The following is a 21,422-nucleotide window of genomic DNA, read 5'->3' as shown; positions in this document are numbered from 1 at the left end:
CGGATGCAGCTGCCTTCAAGGATCCAGCAGACAAGAAGGTTGAGTCTTTAGCGAAGTATGCCTTTGAAGCAGCGGGTTCCTCCCTGCTTCCTGCCTTCGCCTCCACCTGGGTGTCAAAGGCCCTTTCGATTTGGTATTCCCAACTCCGTCCGGGCATTCTTTCGGGATCTCCCCCAGAAGAACTGTCTGCTCTGGCCCTCCAATGTTCCAAAGCTGGAGACTTTGTGTTCTGCTTCCTTGAACTCAGCTTGCTGTACTGCCTTTGCCACCGGTAACCTAGTGGCTCTCAATCGTTCCGTTTGGCTTAAAGCATGGAACGCGGATGCTGCATCCAAGAAGTCTCTCACAGAGATTCCTTTTGCCGGTTCCCGACTTTTCGGCAAGCGCCTGGATGAAATTCTCTGAGGCGACGGATGGCAAGAGCTCTTTATTACCTCAAAACAAGTCTAGCACTTCTTTCTGCAGAAAGTCTTCTTCCTTTCGGACTTCTGGCCCCTCTAAAGGGTCCAACTCCCGCCCTTTTCTGGGGTTCCTATTCGGTTATCTGTCCGAGGGAGTGTTCAGTAAATTTTTCTTCTGGTTCTCGGTCAGTTCATGTTTTTTTTCTTTTGACCTGTCGGTCTCCTCCTATTGTTCTGGGACTAAAACTGATTAGCTCAGTGGCCTGGAGGCGGGTATATCCTGCTGGGAGGAGCTGACTTTTTGGTTACCATAATGTCAAGCCTCCTAGAGACAGCCGCATATACCCAAGGTCTGTGTCCCCCAATGGATCCTTCGAGAGAGAGATTTTACGGTAAGTATAAAAAATCTCAATTTTTCACAATATTTGAGTTTTTCACAAAAATCGCTTCATGCATCAACAAAAATTTACCACTAATATAAAGTACAATATGTCTCGAAAAAACAATCTCTGAATCACTTTGCCAGGTAAAAGCAGTTCAGGGTTATTACTACTTAAGAGACACATGTCAGATTTGAAAAAATGGACTGGATCATGAAGGCCAAAACTAGCTGGGTCATGAAGGGGTTAATGGGTGACAGCAGACGATTTGTATTGTAAATTTCAGATTTGCCGAGAGACAAAGCTATTGGCAGTATCGATCCCGGAAGACTGACTATGTTCTCTCCCTCCACAGGTCAGCCGACCAGTTTGTTGGCAGCGTCACACGGTGAGGGATTGCTGCAGATCGCCTCGGTGCCTCCTCAGGGGACACAACAGAACGGCTTCAGTGCTCAGCCAGCCACATATCATCACAGTAAGTGGCTGCCAAGTGTCTAAAAACAGATAAGAGACCAAATGTGCCTCATTGCCTCCCTGCACCATGTATAATCCACTATCGCACTCACACAGTGGAGGAAGCATTTGTGCTGATTTGCTTCATGACCAATAAATGGCTTCCTCTATTGTGTAGCATCCCTTTTGCCATTGACTTATTCTACACTTATTTTCTTTTCATTGCCCCTCATCCCAGTGGTTTAAAGGGGTACTCCGGTGAAAAACCTTTTTTTTTTTTATCAACTGGTGGCAGAAAGTAAAACAGATTTGTAAATTACTTCTATTAAAAAAATCTTAATCCTTCCAGTACTTATTAGCTGCTGAATACTACAGAGGAATTTTTTTCTTTTTTGAACACAGTGCTTTCTGCTGACATCTCTGTCCATTTTAGGAACTGTCCAGAGCAGCATATGTTTGCTATGGGGATTTTCTCCTACTATGGACAGAGATGTCGGCAGAGAGCACTGTGGTTGTGATGTCAGCAGAGAGCACTGTGGTTGTGATGTCAGCAGAGAGCACGGTGGTTGTGATGTCAGCAGAGAGCACGGTGGTTGTGATGTCAGCAGAGAGCACGGTGGTTGTGATGTCAGCAGAGAGCACGGTGGTTGTGATGTCAGCAGAGAGCACGGTGGTTGTGATGTCAGCAGAGCACGGTGGTTGTGATGTCAGCAGAGAGCACTGCAAATCTGTTATACTTTCTGGCACCAGTTGATAAAAAAAAAAGTTTTCCACCGGAGTACCCCTTTAAAAAACTAAAATTCTGTCAATGCCTCCCATGCCATGTTACTCCATGCGTGCTTTGGAGACATATTACAAGGGCTGGTATTGTAACCATATTCTGTGTGATGTTTTAGTAGACAGTACCACCACCTGGACTGGAAGTAGAACAGCACCTTACACCCCCAATATGTCTCACCACCAGAATGGACATCTTCAGCATCATCCACCCATGCCCCATCCTGGACATTACTGTAAGTTTGACTTTCCAATATTAATTTACCTTTTTTATTTTAATTTAATTTTTTTAACCATTGATCAGTCATACACTTATTTTACTTTTATTTATTTTATGGGTTTTCCACTTAATTTGTCATTTCCAAACTCTTTGATTTTCTGCCACTATGTCCAGTTGTAGTCACATGTTGCAGTTGAGCAACATGTGACTGCTGTACAGTGAGGGGAGCGTGCGGCAACCCAGACTTCTCACGGCTGAACACCCAGACTCCCCATGCAAAACTTTTAACATGTCTCTAGGACAGTGTTTCCCAATCAGGGTGCCTCCAGGTGTTGCAAAACTACAATTCCCAGCATGCCCAGACAGCTGAAGGCTGTCTGGGCATGCTGGAAGTTGTAGTTTTGCAACACCTGGCGGCACCCTGGTTGGGAAACACTGCTCTAGGACGTGTCACAAGTTTTTCATAATGGCACCCACGCTGAACGAAGAGACCGCTGTGCTCTTGCAAGGACTGTGGCCTCTTTAATTCCTACTAACCATAGGATCTGGTCACTTAATAGCAGTTACTGTATATACTCTAGTATAAGCTGACCCGAATATGAGCCGAGGCCCCTAATTTCACCCCAAAATCCCAGGAAAAATTATTGACTCGACTATAAGCCAAGGGTGGGAAATGCATCATCCCCCCCATGTATTCATCCGGACCTCCATCATCATCTCTCCCCCCCCCCCCCCCCCCCCCCTCCATCATCACAGCCTCTCAATCCCTTCATCAGTGGTCTTCAACCTGTGGACCTCCAGATGTTGCAAAACTACAACTCCCAACATACCCGGACAGCCACCGGAGTTGTAGTAGTTTTGAAACTTCTGAAGGTCCTCAGGTTGAAGACCACTGCGGCCTTCGTCATCATCCAGCCCCCCCCACCTTGTTTTGTACTCGCCTCCCCTCGGTGGGAAGGAAGGGTGAGGGCTGTCCATTTTCACCGGGGGGGGCCCCTTCTCCGCGCTTCGGGCCTGCCCCCTCGGACTAGTGACGTTGCCTTGACGACGACGCACAGGGACGTTGCGCATGAACGTCCCTGTGCGTCGTTGTCAAGACAACATCACTAGTCCGGGGCCGGGCCCAAAGCGCGGAGAAGAGAACCCCCCCCTCCCCCCCCCCCCCGGTGAAAATGGACAGCCCGCAACGACTAACCCTCCCCATCGGAGGGTCCCTGCAGCATAGATGGCCCGGACCAGCTCACCCTTCCTTCCCACCGAGGGGAGGTGGGTACCAAACATAGTTTTGCAACATCTGGAGGTCCACAGGTTGAAGACCACTGAGAAGGGATTGACAGTTCGCTCGAGTATAAGCAGAGGGGGGCTTTTTCAGCACGAAAAATCGTGCTGACAAACTCGGCTTATACGCGAGTATATACGGTATACTTGGATTTGTAGCTCATCCCATTAAAATGAATCAAAATGAGATTGAATACCAGGTGCAGCTGCTTGTCAGCGTATAGGACAGGCCATCAATATGTTTAAAGGGGTACTCCCCTGGAGAACATTTTCTTTTAAATCAACTGGTGCCAGAAAGTTGAACAGATTTGTAAATTACTTCTATTTAAAAATCTTAATCCTTCCAGTACTTATCAGCTGCTGTATACTACAGAGGAAGTTCTTTTCAAATTTCCTTTTTTGTCTGACCACAGTGCTCTCTGCTTACACCTCTGTCCATGTCAGGAACTGTCCTGAACAGAAGTTTGCTATGGGGATTTGCTCCTTCTCTGGACAGTTCCTAAAATGGACAGAGGTGTCAGCAGAGAGCACTGTGGCCAGACAGAAAGGAAATTTCGAAAAGAATAGAACTTCCCCTGTAGTATACAGCAGCTGATAAGTACTGGAAGGATTACGATTTTTAAATAGAAGTCATTTACAAATCTGTTTAACTTTCTGGCACCAGTTGATATAAAAAAAATGTTTTCCAGGCGAGTACCCCTTTTAAACATATTGATGGCCTGTCCCATACACTGGCAAGCAGCTGCACCTGGTATTGAAGCTCATTTTTATTCATTTTAATGGGAGGAGCTCCAAAACAAAGTATACTCACTATTCAGTGAACAGATCCTATGCTTAGTAGGAATGAAAGAGGCCACAGTCCTTACAAGAGCACAGCGGTCTCTTCATTCAGCGTGGGTGCCTGGAGTCAGACCCCAACCCATCGCATATTGATGGACTATCCTAGGGAAAACAAACCATCAATAAAAAAATATTCCTGGAAAACCCCTTTTTTTTTAATGGTAGGGTCGCGTGAATTTCCTGCCGCCAGTCAAAAGCAGACACCCAGAGCTACCCAGCCGCAGCAGGGTGCTCACTCTTGTGCGTTGCGGAGCGGATTCCTTTTTATATGTTGCTTTCTACAGGCATTAAAAGAGGGAAAATGTTTATGCTTTAGGAGGACGTTAAAAAGTGTGTGGAGTCGTATAGGCCATGTAATGATCCACTGGAAAGAAATAATGCAAAGTAGCCTACATGTGCCTGTACCACCAATAATAATGGTTTAATACTTTAAAATTCTTGCAATTCTTCTTTGGTTAACAAGGCAAGGCAGTGCCGCTTCCAAGTTAAAGGGGTATTTCAGGAAAAAACGTAAAAAAAATTTTCATATCAACTGGTTCCAGAAAGTTAAACATATATTTTGTAAATTACTTCTATTTAAAAAAAATCTTAATCCTTCCAGTAGTTACCAGCTGCGGGATTTGAGTTATTCTTTTCTGTCTCACCACAGTGCTCTCTGCTACACCTCTGTTCATGTCAGGAACTGTCCAGAGTAAGAGCAAATATCATAGCAAACCTCTAATGCTTCAGACAGTTCCTGAGACAAGCAGAGGTGTCAGCAGAGAGCACTGTTGTCAGAAAGAAAAGTGCAACTCAACTTTAGCAGCTGATAACTACTGGAAGGATTTTTATTTTTTATAGAAGTGATTTACAAATCTGTTTAACTTTCCGGAGCCAATTGATATATAAAAAGTTTTTTCCTGGAATACCCCTTTAACCCCTTAAGGACCAAGGACGTATGAGTACATCCTTGGTCCCGCTCCCGTGATATAACGCGGGGTCCCACGGTGACCCCGCATCATATCACGGCAGGCCCGGTGTCATAGTGAAGCCGGGACCCGCCGCTAACAGCGCGTGGCACTGATCGCGGTGCCGCGCGCTATTAACCCTTTAGCCGCATGCTCAAAGCTGAGCCACGCGGCTAAAAGTGAAAGTAAAAACTGCCGGTTAGCTCAGTGGGCTGTTCGGGATAGCCGCGGTGAAATCGCGGCATCCCGAACAGCTTACAGGACAGCCGCCTCCTACCTGCCTCCTCGCTGTCCGATCGCCGAATGACTGCTCAGTGCCTGAGATCCAGGCATGAGCAGTCAAGCGGCAGAATCATCGATCACTGGTTTCCTATGAGAAACCATTGATCAATGTAATAGATCAGTGTGTGCAGTGTTATAGGTCCCTATGGGACCTATAACACTGCAAAAAAAAAGTGCAGAAAAAAAAGTGAATAAAGATCATTTAACCCCTTCCCTATTAAAAGTTTCAATCACCTCCCTTTTCCCATAAAAAAAACAGTATAAATAAAAATAAACACATATGGTATCACCACGTGCGGAAATGTCCGAATTATAAAAATATATTGTTAAACTGCACGGTCAATGGCGTACGCGCAAAAAAATTCCAAAGTCCATAACAGTGCATTTTTGGTCACTTTTTATATCATGAAAAAATGAATAAAAAGCGATCAATAAGTCCTATCAATGCAAAAACGGTACTGCTAAAAACTTCAGATCACGGCGCAAAAAATGTGCCCTCATACCGCCCCATACGCGGAAAAATAAAAAAGTTATAGGGGTCAGAAGATGACAATTTTAAACGTATTAATTTTCCTGCATGTAGTTATGATTTTTTCCAGAAGTCCGACAAAATCAAACCTATATAAGTAGGGGATCATTTTAATCGTATGGACCTACAGAATAATGTGTCATTTTTACCGAAAAATTTACTACGTAGAAACGGAAGTCCCCAAAAGTTACAAAACAGCGTTTTTTTTCCAATTTTGTCGCACAATGATTTTTTTTCTCTCGTTTCACCGTAGATTTTTGGGCAAAATGACTGACGTTATTACAAAGTAGAATTGGTGGTGCAAAAAATAAGCCATCATATGGATTTTTAGGTGCAAAATTGAAAAGTTATGATTTTTTTTTTTTTAAAGACAAGGAGCAAAAAACAAAAGTGCAAAAACGGAAAAAAAAACGGTCCTTAAGGGGTTAATGCAGCCGGGGAAAACCCCTTTTTTCAGTTGAATTGTACCAGGCCCTGGGTAAAGTGAGGTTGAAAGGGAATCTGACAAACTGTTCATCCGCACTAAACCAATATACTGGGTCATAGTGCGGGTGAACAGGAGTAAAAAGAGATATCACTTATTGGAACTAGTCCTGCAGTTTAAACGTTTCTATAATACTAAATGTCTTTAGTTCACATTAGTGGCGGGGAGCTGGCTTTGCCGAGTTGCCCTGCCTCCATTCTCTGTTCTGCCCTATGCCTGTACATCTTATACATGTTAAAGGGGTATTCCAGGAAAAAATAAATTATATAGAGATATATATATAGATATATAGAGATATAGAGATATAGAGATATATAGATATATAGATATATAGATATATCTCTATATATTTACTGGTTCCAGAAAGTTAAACAGATTTGTAAATGACTTCTATTAAAAAATCTTAATCCTTTTGGCACTTATGAGCTGCTGAAGTTGAGTTGTTCTTTTCTGTCTAAGTGCTCTCTGATGACACCTGTCTCGGGAACTGTCCAGAGTAGAAGCAAATCCCCATAGCAAACCTCTTTTACTCTGTGCAGTTCCCGAGACAAGCAGAGATGTCAGCAGAGAGCACTGTTGGCAGACAGAAAAGAACAACTCAACTTCAAAAGCTGATAATTATTGAAAATATTATCAGTTGCTGAAGTTGAGTTGTTCTCTTCTGTCTGACAACAGTGCTCTCTGCTGACATCTCTGCTTGTCTCGGGAACTGCACAGAGTAAAAGAGGTTTGCTATGGGGATTTGCTTCTACTCTGGACAGTTCCCGAGACGGGTGTCATCAGAGAGCACTTACAAGAGAACAACTCCACTTCAGCAGCTCATAAGTATTGAAAGGATTAAGTTTTTTTTTTTTAATAGAAGTCATTTACAAATATATGTTTTTCCTGGATAACCCCTTTAATTTTTCTTCACTCTTCTGTCACTAGGTTGTAAGTGGAGAAAAATGAATATGGAGATGATGGGCAGGCATAGCACCTTAAAGAGACTTAGCATTATTTGCTTGGTGGCTTCTTAAATGGAAAGTGTTCTTATCGCACAATTTTAGGTTTAGACACCAGCAAATAATGGGACTTCTCAACTAAGGCTGCGCTCACACTACATTTTTGCAATACAGTTCCCGTATACATTTTCAATTTGAAAACGATATGGAACCGTATTGAAAACTGTATGCATTGACTCTCCATTGAAAACCGTATGACAAATGATGCATCAGGTTGTATCCATTTCGCATCCTGTACAGTTTTGTCAGTTTTTTTTTTTCCTGTACCCAAAAGCCTACCACGGTTTTTGGTCCAGGTGAAAAACTGTATTGAAACGTATACGTGTTTTTTTTTTTTATTTATTTTTTTAAACATGGGAGTCAATGGGAACTGTAGAGGACCGTATGGGAGTACGGATCCATCGTTTTTTGACTTTGCACAGTTTTATTTCTTGGATTTTCAGTCAAACAAGTAAAACTTTATCCATAATGGAATGAAAAGTTAAAAACTTATACGTTTCTTAAAAAAAAGATTCAACCTGATGTCATTTTTCGAACCGTATACGGAGTAAGATTTGTACACACGTTTTGATACAGTTTAGTCAGGTTTTGAGGAATCAGTTAATCAAAAATCTGATACGGGAACTGTATTGCAAAAATGTGGTGTAAACCCAGCCTAACAGTGATTTGTGTCTTTTAGGGCCTGTGCACAATGAGCTCGCATTCCAGCCTCCGATCTCTAATCACCCAGGTAAGTCGTCTAGTGCATCCTTCATTATGTGTCTTGTATTATTTTTAGGGCACACTTACCTGACCCTGTTTGGTATTTGTTTTATTTTCCAAAGGAAGATGGAATGAAGTCAACCTAAGTCCAAAAGATCATGATATCTTCTCCGGCATCCTCTTCCTGTATTCTGTCCAGTTGTAGCACCCCCTAAAGGCTCCCATACACATTAGAGCAGTGTTTCCCAACCAGGGTGCCTCCAGCTGTTGCAAAACTACAACTCCCAGCATGCCCGGACAGCCGAAGGCTGTCTGGGCATGCTGGAAGATGTAGTCTTGCAACAGCTGCAGGCACCCTGGATGGGAAACGCTGCATTAGAGAAATGGGGCATATGGCCTTCCTAAGTCTTGTGTAATATTTTGGGTCTCGCTTGCATTTCTTCTGCAGCTCCTGAATATTGGTGCTCTATCGCGTACTTTGAAATGGATGTTCAGGTGGGAGAAACGTTCAAGGTCCCATCGAGCTGCCCCATTGTTACTGTCGACGGTTATGTGGACCCATCCGGTGGTGATCGGTTCTGCTTGGGACAACTGTCCAATGTTCACAGGACAGAAGCCATTGAGCGAGCAAGGTAACTGATGTAACTGATAAAGTGCAGCATTTCTGTTAACTATAGTGTATAATATATGTATAAAATAATATATATATATATCTCTCTTTCGCTCGCTCTATTGCGCGCTCTCTAAAGCTGGCTCGCTGGCTCTCTCTATCGCTGGCTCGCTCGCTCTCTCTATCGCTGGCTTGCTCTCTCTATCGCTGGCTCTCTCTCTCTATCGCTGGCTCTCTCTCTCTATCGCTGGCTCTCTCTCTCTATCGCTGGCTCTCTCTCTCTATCGCTGGCTCTCTCTCTCTATCGCTGGCTCTCTCTCTCTATCGCTGGCTCTCTCTCTCTATCGCTGGCTCTCTCTCTATCGCTGGCTCTCTCTCTCTATCGCTGGCTCTCTCTCTCTATCGCTGGCTCGCTCGCTCTCTCTCTCTATCGCTGGCTCGCTCGCTCTCTCTCTCTATCGCTGGCTCGCTCGCTCTCTCTCTCTCTCTATCGCTGGCTCGCTCGCTCTCTCTCTCTCTCTATCGCTGGCTCGCTCGCTCTCTCTCTCTCTCTCTATCGCTGGCTCGCTCGCTCTCTCTCTCTCTCTATCGCTGGCTCGCTCGCTCTCTCTCTCTCTCTCTCTATCGCTGGCTCGCTCGCTCTCTCTCTCTCTCTCTATCGCTGGCTCGCTCGCTCTCTCTATCGCTGGCTCGCTCGCTCTCTCTCTCTCTATCGCTGGCCCGCTCGCTCTCTCTCTCTCTATCGCTGGCTCGCTCGCTCTCTCTCTCTCTCTATCGCTGGCTCGCTCGCTCTCTCTCTCTCTCTATCGCTGGCTCGCTCTCTCTCTCTCTCTCTAACGCTGGCTCGCTCGCTCTCTCTCTCTCTCTATCGCTGGCTCGCTCGCTCTCTCTCTATCGCTGGCTCGCTCTCTCTCTCTATCGCTCGCTCGCTCTCTCTCTCTATCGCTGGCTCGCTCTCTCTCTCTCTCTCTATCGCTGGCTCGCTCGCTCTCTCTCTCTCTATCGCTGGCTCGCTCGCTCTCTCTCTCTCTCTCTATCGCTGGCTCGCTCGCTCTCTCTCTCTCTATCGCTGGCTCGCTCGCTCTCTCTCTCTCTATCGCTGGCTCGCTCGCTCTCTCTCTCTCTATCGCTGGCTCGCTCGCTCTCTCTCTCTCTCTATCGCTGGCTCGCTCGCGCTCTCTCTCTCTCTCTATCGCTGGCTCGCTCTCTCTCTCTCTCTCTCTATCGCTGGCTCGCTCTCTCTCTCTCTCTATCGCTGGCTCGCTCTCTCTCTCTCTCTCTCTCTCTCTATCGCTGGCTCGCTCGCTCTCTCTCTCTCTCTCTCTATCGCTGGCTCGCTCGCTCTCTCTCTCTCTCTCTCTATCGCTGGCTCGCTCGCTCTCTCTCTCTCTATCGCTGGCTCGCTCGCTCTCTCTCTCTCTATCGCTGGCTCGCTCGCTCTCTCTCTCTCTATCGCTGGCTCGCTCGCTCTCTCTCTCTCTATCGCTGGCTCGCTCGCTCTCTCTCTCTCTATCGCTGGCTCGCTCGCTCTCTCTCTCTATCGCTGGCTCGCTCGCTCTCTCTCTCTATCGCTGGCTCGCTCGCTCTCTCTCTCTATCGCTGGCTCGTTCTCTCTCTCTCTCTTTATCGCTGGCTCGCTCGCTCTCTCTCTCTCTCTCTCTCTCTCTCTCTCTCTCTCTCGCTCTCTCTCTGTATCGCTGGCTCGCTCGCTCTCTCTCTGTATCGCTGGCTCGCTCGCTCTCTCTCTGTATCGCTGGCTCGCTCGCTCTCTCTCTGTATCGCTGGCTCGCTCGCTCTCTCTCTCTATCGCTCTCATTTTTCACAGAGCTTGTCAAAAATTAAAGAGATCTGATTGGTTGCTATGGGCAACTCAGCAACTTTTTCCTCTGGACAGGTTTTGATAAATCTCCCCCAGTGTATGTGTGTGTATATATGTATGTATGTATGTTCCAGCATCACTTCCAAACGGCTAAAGATATTAACATGAAACTTGGCCACATGTTACTTATCTGTCTACAACAAACCTAGTATAGGTGATTTAACCCTTACTCACCCCCATTTGTCAGGGTCTGGGTTTGTGTTTTAAGACTATGGTAAATACGTTACGTCATGACTTCCAAAGGGCTGGAGATATTTCGCTAATTCTTGGTCATATGTTACTTATACGTCCACTAAAAATATTGGATAGTTAATTTAACCCTAACCTACCCTCATTTGTGAGGGTCGGGGTTTTTGTTTAAAGCCCAACGCAAATCTAGAAGAAATGTATGTTCCAGCATACTTCCATCCGGCCGGAGATATTTAGCTAATTTGGTCACATGTTGCTTATATGTCAAATAAAGATATATAATTAAATTAACCCTAACGTATCGGCTGGGGTTTTTGTTTCTTGTCCCATGTAAGTATATGGAACTTCCGGTTCCTTACTCCACAATCTCTGCTCTGCATCTCCTGGTGAATGCGTCAGTCCGGCTGGCAAGCCACACCCTCCCCACATTCCATGCCCATCTTGCAAAGACACGCCCACCCTTTAAGCCACACCCCTTTTTATATTCAGTTTACAATATCTTTACCACAACTCAGCCCCACCTGAGGACGGGATATGAGGATTAGAAATGAAGCTGGGGTATGGGAACAAAAGCTATCTCCTTTTGTTGCTTTTCCCCCCCCACACAAAGATTATGTAGGAAAAACTGGGCAGCGCCGGGTACTCAGCTAGTTTTTATATAAATTCCTACTGTGGAAGTAAGAAGAGCATCATACAGGTGACATTGTAGATCAGAAATACCTGTACATAACTGCTTATTCTGAATATTTACATGGAATATGAAGTATGTGATGGGTATAAATTTGGGCGTGTAATGGGGGCAGCGGTTTTAAAGAACACTACATCCATGATACATCTGCTCATCACATACTCCTGCTTGAAGCAGTACAGGATGTATTGTTCTTGCCTCAATGTAGTAGTGAAAATACAAATTACTGGAAGTTGAATATTTTAGAGCCCCTGACTGTTTCCTGGTAAATCTCTCTGCTCTCTAGGTTGATAATCTATGTTAGCATAGTGGGAGAACGAACTTTACCCCTTGTGTTCTGTATTAATTTCAGGTTACACATAGGGAAAGGCGTCCAGCTGGAGTGTAAAGGAGAAGGTGACGTCTGGGTGCGATGTCTCAGTGATCATGCAGTGTTTGTACAGAGCTACTACCTGGATAGAGAGGCAGGACGAGCCCCCGGGGACGCAGTCCACAAGATATATCCCAGCGCTTACATTAAGGTAATAACCGCTTAAGTGGAAAAATAAAATGACTGTTACTACAATGGAGCCAGTCTCCGTCAATGAGTGCAGGGCTGGGGAGTCAAGCCCCACTTTGCCTGTCTGTTTTTGCAGACCTATGACCCCCACCGATCAAAACTTTTGACATGTCTGTAATGCCTTAAAGGAGTACTCTAGTGCAGAGTATTCTTGCTCCGTCCTGTCCGGGCTGCAAAATAAATGAACCATCACTCACCTCCCTGGGTTCCTGCGGAGCGTCACTACAGCTGATTAGTCCTCCGGTACATCCTCGATATACTTCCGGGTGTAACGAAGCGTCACATGGTGCGGCCGCCGCGATGTTCAGCCTCGGCCGGCGATACGCTGAGCGCCATTTGACGCTTCGTTACACCCGGAAGTATGAAGGAGATGCACCGATCAGCTGTAGTGACGCTCCGCGGGAACCCAAGGAGGTGAGTGATGGTTCATTTTCATTTATTTTGCAGCCCGGGCAGGACGTAGCAGGAATACTCAGCACTAGAGTACTCCTTTAAAGGGGTTTACCCATGATTTTGTAACTAACCTGGTTTTCTGACCATGTTTTTTCTTTAAGGTATTCGACTTACGTCAGTGTCACAGACAAATGCAGCAGCAGGCAGCGACGGCGCAGGCAGCAGCCGCAGCTCAAGCGGCAGCAGTAGCCGGGAATATACCTGGTCCAGGATCTGTGGGTGGGATTGCTCCAGCAATCAGTAAGTGGCATCACCATTTTATTTTATTATTTTTCCCCCAGATCTGCTCAAAAGTAAAGTTTTTTTTTTTTGTTTTTTTTAATAAATTTTTTCTTTCTCAGGTCTTTCTGCAGCTGCAGGTATCGGAGTAGATGATCTCCGAAGACTTTGTATCCTGCGGATGAGCTTTGTGAAGGGCTGGGGTCCAGATTACCCTAGACAGAGTATAAAAGAGACCCCTTGCTGGATAGAAATTCACTTACACCGCGCTCTCCAGCTCCTGGATGAAGTCCTTCACACCATGCCCATCGCAGACCCACAGCCCCTGGACTGATGAGTCAAGACACCATCAGATGTATCGGTTACACTGTCTGGATGGCGGACTAAAAATCGGTCATTATTTGTAATCATGAAAATATATAAATAGATATATATATATATATATAAATATATGCACATATCATCTTCCGCTTACTCCAAGTCAGGGTGGAATTCAACATTTTTTTTCCTGGTCCCCTTTTTTGCTGCATAACAGCATTTTTATTTTTCTTTGCTGTGGAAATTACATAGAGTTTTGGGTACTGCTGACTTCATGAATAGGATGTGAAGGCGTCACCAATGCCTCGTGGAGAATAGCGGCAGCCGCCTTCAGACCAGGACGTGTTGTGCTCTTCTACCCAGCTCCATCTTGCTGAGCTTTACCACTTTGGTATTTGCCCAGAAAATTAGGGAAACTTTACTAAAGTTCTGTCAACTTTTTAATTTTTTTTTTATTTGTTTTAAATTCTTTTTGCTCCCCCCACACCAGTAATTTCATAAACAATGGGATGGATGGATTTAAAGGGGCCCCCTAATAGACCTTATATCTACCTGCGCATATGGATTCAATTAATTGTTCTGTTATCAACCACAGAGACTTTCTGATAACTGAAGTGGTGTCCCTAAATATCCCGGCCCCTCCGTGATCACTACAGTATGTCCTTCTGTCCTGTTTTGCCTTTATTTGTGAATGTCCGTTCTCTTTTTTTTCTATGATGCCGATTTTACATGTCACAGCATTAAAGCTCACCGTGTCTAATTCTCATCCTAAATACAGATTTGAAGAGTAGATTCATACACTAAGCGGATTATCTGCAGATCCCTCAAATGTTCAATGCCTGTCTGTAAGTCGTGATCATGCAATTCTTTTTAATTTATTGCCATATTTGACAGGGCTCGCTGTATCCAAGGAACCAGCACTGGCACAAAGCGGAGGGAGCTTTATTATAGAGTTCGGATGTTATCGTCTTTGAGGCATAAGGCACCTTCCTGCTTCTGTTCTGTAATGGGAACTTGTTCCTCCTTTGTTGGGGTTATCCAAATTTTTTTCCACCGTGTCCTTGTCTTGCAACATGAAATGGTTAAACCTGACTTCTATATACTGTGTCATGGAATTGGAGGTGATGTACACTGAAGACTTGTAAGGCTAGATTCACTCTACGGAATTTCTGCCTGCAATTCCGCTTTTAAATTGCAGGCAGAAATTCCGCTTATTAAAATGTCTAGTGTAGTGAATGGGTTTCCGTTCACAAATTCACACTTGGGAATTTGTGAACGAAAATTCCGCTTTAAAATTTCTCGCAATTTGTGAACGGAAAATTCCCTTAAAAAAAATTCTCAAAATACTCGCGGATCACATTGCAGTCTATTGGAGACTGCAGTGTCCGCACGGTCCTAGTGCCGACTGATTCAGCCGGCTTTGGCCGCACTCGGCATCTCCGGGTGGAAATTTTCTGCCCAGAGATTCCGCAGTGTGAACCTAGCCTTATACTACACCATGTTAATGTGCGCGCCTCATTGTTTTACCTTTTTTTTAACGTTTTGGATTCAGTCCAACCTATGGCTCTCCCAGCCGTTGCAAAACCTGCTGGGAGTTGCAGGTTTGCACCAGCTAGAGCAGTGTTTCCCAACCAGGGTGCCTCCAGCTTTTGCAAAACTACAACTCCCAGCATGCCCGGACAGCCGAAGGCTGTCTGGGCATGCTGGGAGTTGTAGTTTTGCAACAGCTGGAGGCACCCTGGTTGGGAAACACTGCATTAGTAGGTGTCAGAGTATTTAACCCTATGATCCAGTATTCTTCACGAGTGAGAAGTGTGTGTCGCCTAGGCGGTCTGGATTATATCTGAAACATATTGTTTTTATATTTCTAGTCGTCCCCCCCAAATATAGTTTATTTTATATTTAACAAGTTTGGAAGTTACCTCCATTTTTTTCGGAGGAGTTCACTCATTCAACAGCTAGATAGCGTCAGGTGTGACCTCACTGGGTTAGAAGTCCACGCTTAGTCCTGATATATGGAAAAGGGGTGAAAGCCGCTGTGAACATCTGTACCACAAGTCAGTTTCAGTGCAGCATGTGAATAAATCTTTAAAGTGTCATCCACCTGTTTGGTAGAAGTCCAAAGCTTTTCTGTTCCGCACGGACCCTATGGCTGCTCTCGCACTAATCTTTGAGTCCGGGTTAGGGAAGTAAATCCTGGACTGGCTGTGTTTCTAATGACCATATCTGGCAGCAATACATATGCAAAATACACATTTAGGGTAGGGTCACGCGGAGCGCATCCACAACGTGTTTAACTTGCGGATGAGCCAACAGCAGGCACAGGAGCGAACACGCTGCTGCGGCGAGGTGGCTCTGTGTGTCCGCTCATATTAGCAGATTTCCCACTGCAGACACAGTGCTTGCTGGTAGCAGACATGCAGCGAGAAATCACCGCTACGAGCGGACACACACAGCTTGCCCACCCGCAGCAGGGAGCTCTGGTGACTAGTCGGTGCATCAGCAGCGTGAAACATACTGTGGATGCATTCTGTGTGACCCTGCCCTTAACACACACTGTTAAATTCGGTCTGTGTTTTTGTTCTTTATGTGGCTTTACCAGCCCCTACAGGACTTTATGATCATTGTAAATTTTCCAATTTTATGATCCTTAAATTTTTTTTATCTTAATTTTGCTATATACTTACCCATTGTAAATATTGTGTGTGTGTGTGTATGTATGTGTGTGTATGTGTGTGTATGTATGTGTATGTATATATATGTGTGTGTGTATATATATATATATATATATATATATATATATATATATATATATACACGCATACACACACACGCATACACACATGCATACACACGCATACGCACACACACGCATACACACGCATACGCGCACACGCATGCGCACACACGCACACACACACGCACACACAAACGCACACACGCATACACAAACACACACGCATACACACACACTCTGTCTTAACCTGTACTAGTTTTACACATGAAAGCATGACAGGCATCGTTCATGATGGAGACTACGTGCACCTCCCCCCCCCCCCATACCATTACAGGTCCGTACCTTAAGCAGCCTTGTATATATGAGATGATCCCGATGGTAGGGCGTATTCATCAGAGGGACATGTATGCTTTTTATCTAGATGGTAGCACCACAACTCTTAGCCGATTTTGCTTACTGTGGTTTTAATTTTCTATACAGCAAGCAGTTGTAGTGTCTCTTATTTGTTGACTTGTAAAGTAGAAAGTGACTTGTGTTCTAACAAATTACTAATTCTCAATAAACATCGGTTTATTAAGAGCGACTGCGATAATCTTTTCATAATGGAGAATGAATAAAAAAATTAATGTTTCATCAAATAAATGTACCTATTTAAAAAAATTATATATACACACACATATATATATTTATATACAGACACACATATATATTGTAGGTATGTGTGTGTGTATGTATATATATGTATATATATGTCTATATATATATATATATATATATATATATTATATTCTATGCATAACACACACAGTGAGTTATTGGAATAGAAGAAAACTTTCTATATGTGACTGTAATGATATTTGTGATTACAATATTAGAGCAGATGGAAAACATTTTTGGGAGAAAATCATACAATTAAAAGGAGACTTGAATGCCCTAAGACAGTGGTCTCAAACTGTGGCCCTCCAGATGTTGCAAAACTTCAACTCCCTGCATGCCCGGACAGCCGTTGGCTGTCCGGGCATGCCAGGAGTTGAAGTTTTGCAACATCTGGGTGGGGGGGGCACAGTCTGAGACCACTGCCCTAAGATGAGATACATTTTAGATACATGGAGGAATACAGATTCCGTGTTGCATACTACAGCACACTTGGCCACAGGTGTTGCCGCTGGGCCTGTAGATACTGCACGTTTGTAGGTTGCCAAAACTGGAACCAAAAATGCTTTATGGGTGATAAATCTGGGGACCGGGCCGGCCAGAAATGTGTTGCAATCTGGTGGAGACATTACTGGGAGACCCTTGTAGTGTGTGGGCAAACATTATCCTGCTGGAAGCCATGATGGGTGACACGTGGCGGCAGAATGTCTGGCACATATCGCTGAGCTGTTCGTGAGATATCGCTACTAGGGGTGACCGACTAAATATACAATGGCTCCCCGGATCATCACACCAGCAGTTGGGATATGATGTTGCTCCACAGCAAAGGAGGAATTGAGGTGCTCACCACCAGACCTCCATATAGAACCTAGTTTTGTTAGGCTGCGTTCACACGGCCGTCTAGATACTTCCTGTTCTCCCGTCAAAAATAAAAATTGACAATAACTGATGTTATCTGTTTGGATCCGTTATTGTTCAGTAAATAAAAATAAAATTTTTTTGTTCTGAGCATGCTCAGAAGTAAAAACTGATAAAGAAACGATTGAAAAAACAGAGGCAAATGGATGACATTAACCCCTTAAAGACTCAGGGGTTTTTGCACTTTCGTTTTTCCTCTTTACCTTTTTAAAAATCATAATTCTTACAATTTTGCACCTAAAAATCCATATGATTGCTTATTTTTTGTGCCACTAATTCTACTTTGTAATGACGTCAGTCATTTTACCCAAAAATCTACGTTGAAACGGAAAAAAAAAATCATTGTGCGACAAAATTGAAGAGAGCGTCATTTTGTAACTTTTGGGGGTCTTCCGTTTCTACGCTGTACATTTCGGTAAAAATGACACCATCTCTTTATTCTGTAGGTCCATACAATTAAAGTGATACCCTACTTATATAGGTTTGATTTTGTGGTATTTGTGGAAAAAAATCATAACTACATGCAGGAAAATTTATCCGTTTTTAAAATTGTAATTTCTGACCCCTATAACTTTATATTTCTGCGTACTGGGCGGGATGAGGGCTAATTTTTTGCGCCGTGAACTGAAGTTTTTAGCGGTATCATTTTTGCATTGATCGAACTTTTTGATCGCTTTTACATTTTTTAAATATTAAAAGTGACCAAAAATACGCTATTTTGGACTTTTTTAATTACTTTGCTGTACGCCATTGACCGTGCGGCTTAATTAACGATATTTTTATAATTTGGACATTTCCGCACGCGGCGATACCACATAGGTTTATTTTTATTTACACTTTTTTTTTATGGGAAAAAGGGGGCGATTCAAACTTTTATTAGGAAAGGGGTTAAATGATCTTTAACTTTTTTTTTTTTTTACTTTTTTGTTTATTTATTTTTTTTTTTTTGCAATGTTATAGCTCCCATAGGGTACTATAACACTGTACATACTGATCTTTTACATTGATCATTGTTATTCCATAGGATAACATTGATCAATGATTTTGCCGCTTGACTGCTCATGCCTGCTAGCTGTAATAACCTGTAATAACGTACATATTTGCCCGAGACAGATCTACATCTCAGGCTCTGTGCAGTTATTCGGCGATCGGACTCGCAGTTGTAAGGTAGCAGCCCTCCTTGTGTGTTCCAGCTGTTTGGGACGACGCAATTTTGAGCTAGCCGGGAGTAGTTTACTTCCACTTTAGACGCGGCGATCAACTTTGAACACTGCGTCTAAACGGTTAATAGCGCCCAGCACTACGATCAGTGCCACACGCTATTACCCACGGGTCCCGATCCACTATGACGCTGTGGCCCCGCGTTATAGAAAGAGAGTGGACTCGGGACGTACAGGTACGCCCTGCGTCCTTAAGAGGTTAAAGGCTCATCCGTTTTCCATAGACTTCCATGTTAAATTTACTGTGTCCGTTTTTCTTCTGTTTGTTTTGACGGAAGTGCTGTTTTTCTTTCTTCCGTCCAAAAACCGGAAATGAGCGCAGACGGGTAGAAACGGATGTAAACAGATTGTAAAAAAAATCTCATTGACATGAATGTTGTTGTGTTTTTTTTTTTTTTTAAACTGGTTTTAATCTATTTAGAGCCTGCAAGAACGGAACTGAAGTGGGGATAAAAAAAACGGGGACAGATGGTTGTGTGAATGCACCCTTACTAAAGATAATAGGGTCTACGGAGCACCTGAAAATAGTTTTGGCATAGACGGTGTGTAATGAAGGAGCCACTTGTGTCTGGATAGTGAATAATAGAGATGAGCGAACTTACAGTAAATTCGATTCGTGACGAACTTCTCGGCTCGACAGTTGATGACTTATCCTGCATAAATTAGTTCAGCTTTCAGGTGCATCGGTGGGCTGGAAAAGGTGGATACAGTCCTAGGAAAGAGTCTCCTAGGACTGTATCCACCTTTTCCAGCCCACCGGAAAGCTGAACTAATTTATGCAGGATAAGTCATCAACTGCCGAGCCGAGAAGTTCGTGACGAATCGAATTTACTGTAAGTTTGCTCATCTCTAGTGAATAAGAAAACTGGGATCTGCTCCTGCTTGTCAGCAAATCAAACAATCCTCTGTACTGGTGATCTGTGTGGGCCAGCCGAAGCCCGTTCACCACGCGTGCCCTCACCTAACAGCTTGATCCAAATGGCTTAGGCCAGTGTTTTCAAAGAAGGATTCTAAAGTTCATGTTTTCGGGAATTCCTTAATATTTCACAGGTGATATACTTATGTTCATTGCATCAGGAACACCACAATTATATTACCTGTGAAAGACTAAGGAAATCCTCAACACATGACCTGTTGGGGGGAATTAAGGACTGCGCTTGGGAAACACTGGTCTAGATGGCAGGCAGTTCGTCATAACAACCATCCTGCTTCTCTTCTTGAATGATGCCGCCTCATCTAAGTCTGTCAACTCTGATTAATGTCATCTTGTGTGTTGTAGAGCAATGTCTTGATCCATGTCCTCTCATCAAGAGGTACACTACCCTAAAGTAGTGCCTGAGAGCATTTTTATTAGGCAACATGGAAGCACCTTTACACCCTCTTGTGGCAAGATCCAATGTTTTCCAACCAGGTTTGCCTCCAGCTGTTGCAAAACTACAACTCCCAGCATGCCCGGACAGCCAAAGGCTTTCCGGGCATGCTGGGAGTTGTAGTTTTGCAACAGCTGGAGGCAACTCTGGTTGGGAAACACTGTAATAAGACTACACCTGTAATAATTAAACTAGAGATGAGCGAACTTACAGTAAATTCGATTTGTCACGAACTTCTCGGCTCGGCAGTTGATGACTTATCCTGCGTAAATGAGTTCAGCCTTCAGGTGCTCTGGTGGGCTGGAAAAGGTGGATACAGTCCTAGGAAAGAGTCTCCTAGGACTGTATCCACCTTTTCCAGCCCACCGGAGCACCTGAAAGCTGAACTAATTTATGCAGGAAAAGTCATCAACTGCCGAGCCAAGAAGTTCGTGACAAATCGAATTTACTGTAAATTCGCTCATCTCTAATAACACAAATAACCCCAAATAAAATCCAAAATTGAATAAATGAGCAAAAAAAAATTTGAAAAAACTTTTATTAAATCATCATTGCACCAATATATTACACACAAGGACTGAATAAAAAATATGATAAAAAAATAGTATAAAAATATATGTGTGTTTTAAATGGATAAAATCTACAGGGAGCAGGAGGGAAGTCCAAGAAATTGCCAAGTAAAATATATAAAATCAATTAGGTCTATATACACACTAAATAAGGTCACTGCTGCATGAGGGGGAGTGAAGTAAAGTGCAATAAAGTAATATAGGGAAACTGCTAACAATTGCCTAGCATATGTGCTAAAATTAAACTACAGATGACCAATCAATAAAGTGCTGTGTGCAAAAAAGCTACGAACAGTGCAACAAGAAAAGCAAAGTGCAAAGGAATAGCAGCAGTGAGACTAGTGATAGGTAATACACACAAGGCAGGACTAGTGATAGGTAATGCACACAAGGCAGGACTAGTGATCGGTAATGCACACAAGGCAGGACGAGTGATCGGTAATACACACAAGGCAGGACGAGTGATCGGTAATACACACAAGGCAGGACGAGTGATCGGTAATACACACAAGGCAGGACTAGTGATCGGTAATACACACAAGGCAGGACTAGTGATCGGTAATGCACACAAGGCAGGACTAGTGATAGGTAATGCACACAAGGCAGGACTAGTGATCGGTAATACACACAAGGCAGGACTAGTGATCGGTAATACACACAAGGCAGGACTAGTGATCGGTAATACACACAAGGCAGGACTAGTGATCGGTAATGCACACAAGGCAGGACTAGTGATCGGTAATGC

General features: G+C 43.9%; 1 protein-coding gene across 3 annotated transcripts in view; it reads left to right on the top strand.

Moving 5' to 3' along the window:
- The window catches only part of SMAD4 (SMAD family member 4), a 47,586-nt gene extending 32,729 nt beyond the window's left edge, over nucleotides 1-14,857 (top strand). The window contains exons 6-12 of one of the 3 annotated variants that reach the window (XM_056545125.1): nucleotides 1,137-1,256; nucleotides 2,134-2,247; nucleotides 8,272-8,322; nucleotides 8,743-8,926; nucleotides 12,013-12,181; nucleotides 12,774-12,912; nucleotides 13,014-14,857. In XM_056545125.1, the coding sequence (XP_056401100.1) occupies nucleotides 1,137-1,256; nucleotides 2,134-2,247; nucleotides 8,272-8,322; nucleotides 8,743-8,926; nucleotides 12,013-12,181; nucleotides 12,774-12,912; nucleotides 13,014-13,225 (989 nt within the window). In that variant the 3' untranslated portion in view covers nucleotides 13,226-14,857. Of the gene's footprint in view, nucleotides 1-1,136; nucleotides 1,257-2,130; nucleotides 2,248-8,271; nucleotides 8,323-8,742; nucleotides 8,927-12,012; nucleotides 12,182-12,773; nucleotides 12,913-13,013 lie in introns of all 3 variants that reach the window. The other 2 variants (XM_056545118.1, XM_056545133.1) reach the window with 2 other exon arrangements.
- Nucleotides 14,858-21,422: the final 6,565 nt, after the last annotated feature.

Source organism: Hyla sarda, chromosome 1 (assembly GCF_029499605.1).
Source record: "Hyla sarda isolate aHylSar1 chromosome 1, aHylSar1.hap1, whole genome shotgun sequence".
Lineage (NCBI taxonomy): Eukaryota > Metazoa > Chordata > Amphibia > Anura > Hylidae > Hyla > Hyla sarda.
The sequence above is the reverse complement of the archived record's forward strand: the minus strand, read 5'-3'. Positions and strand labels throughout refer to the sequence as shown.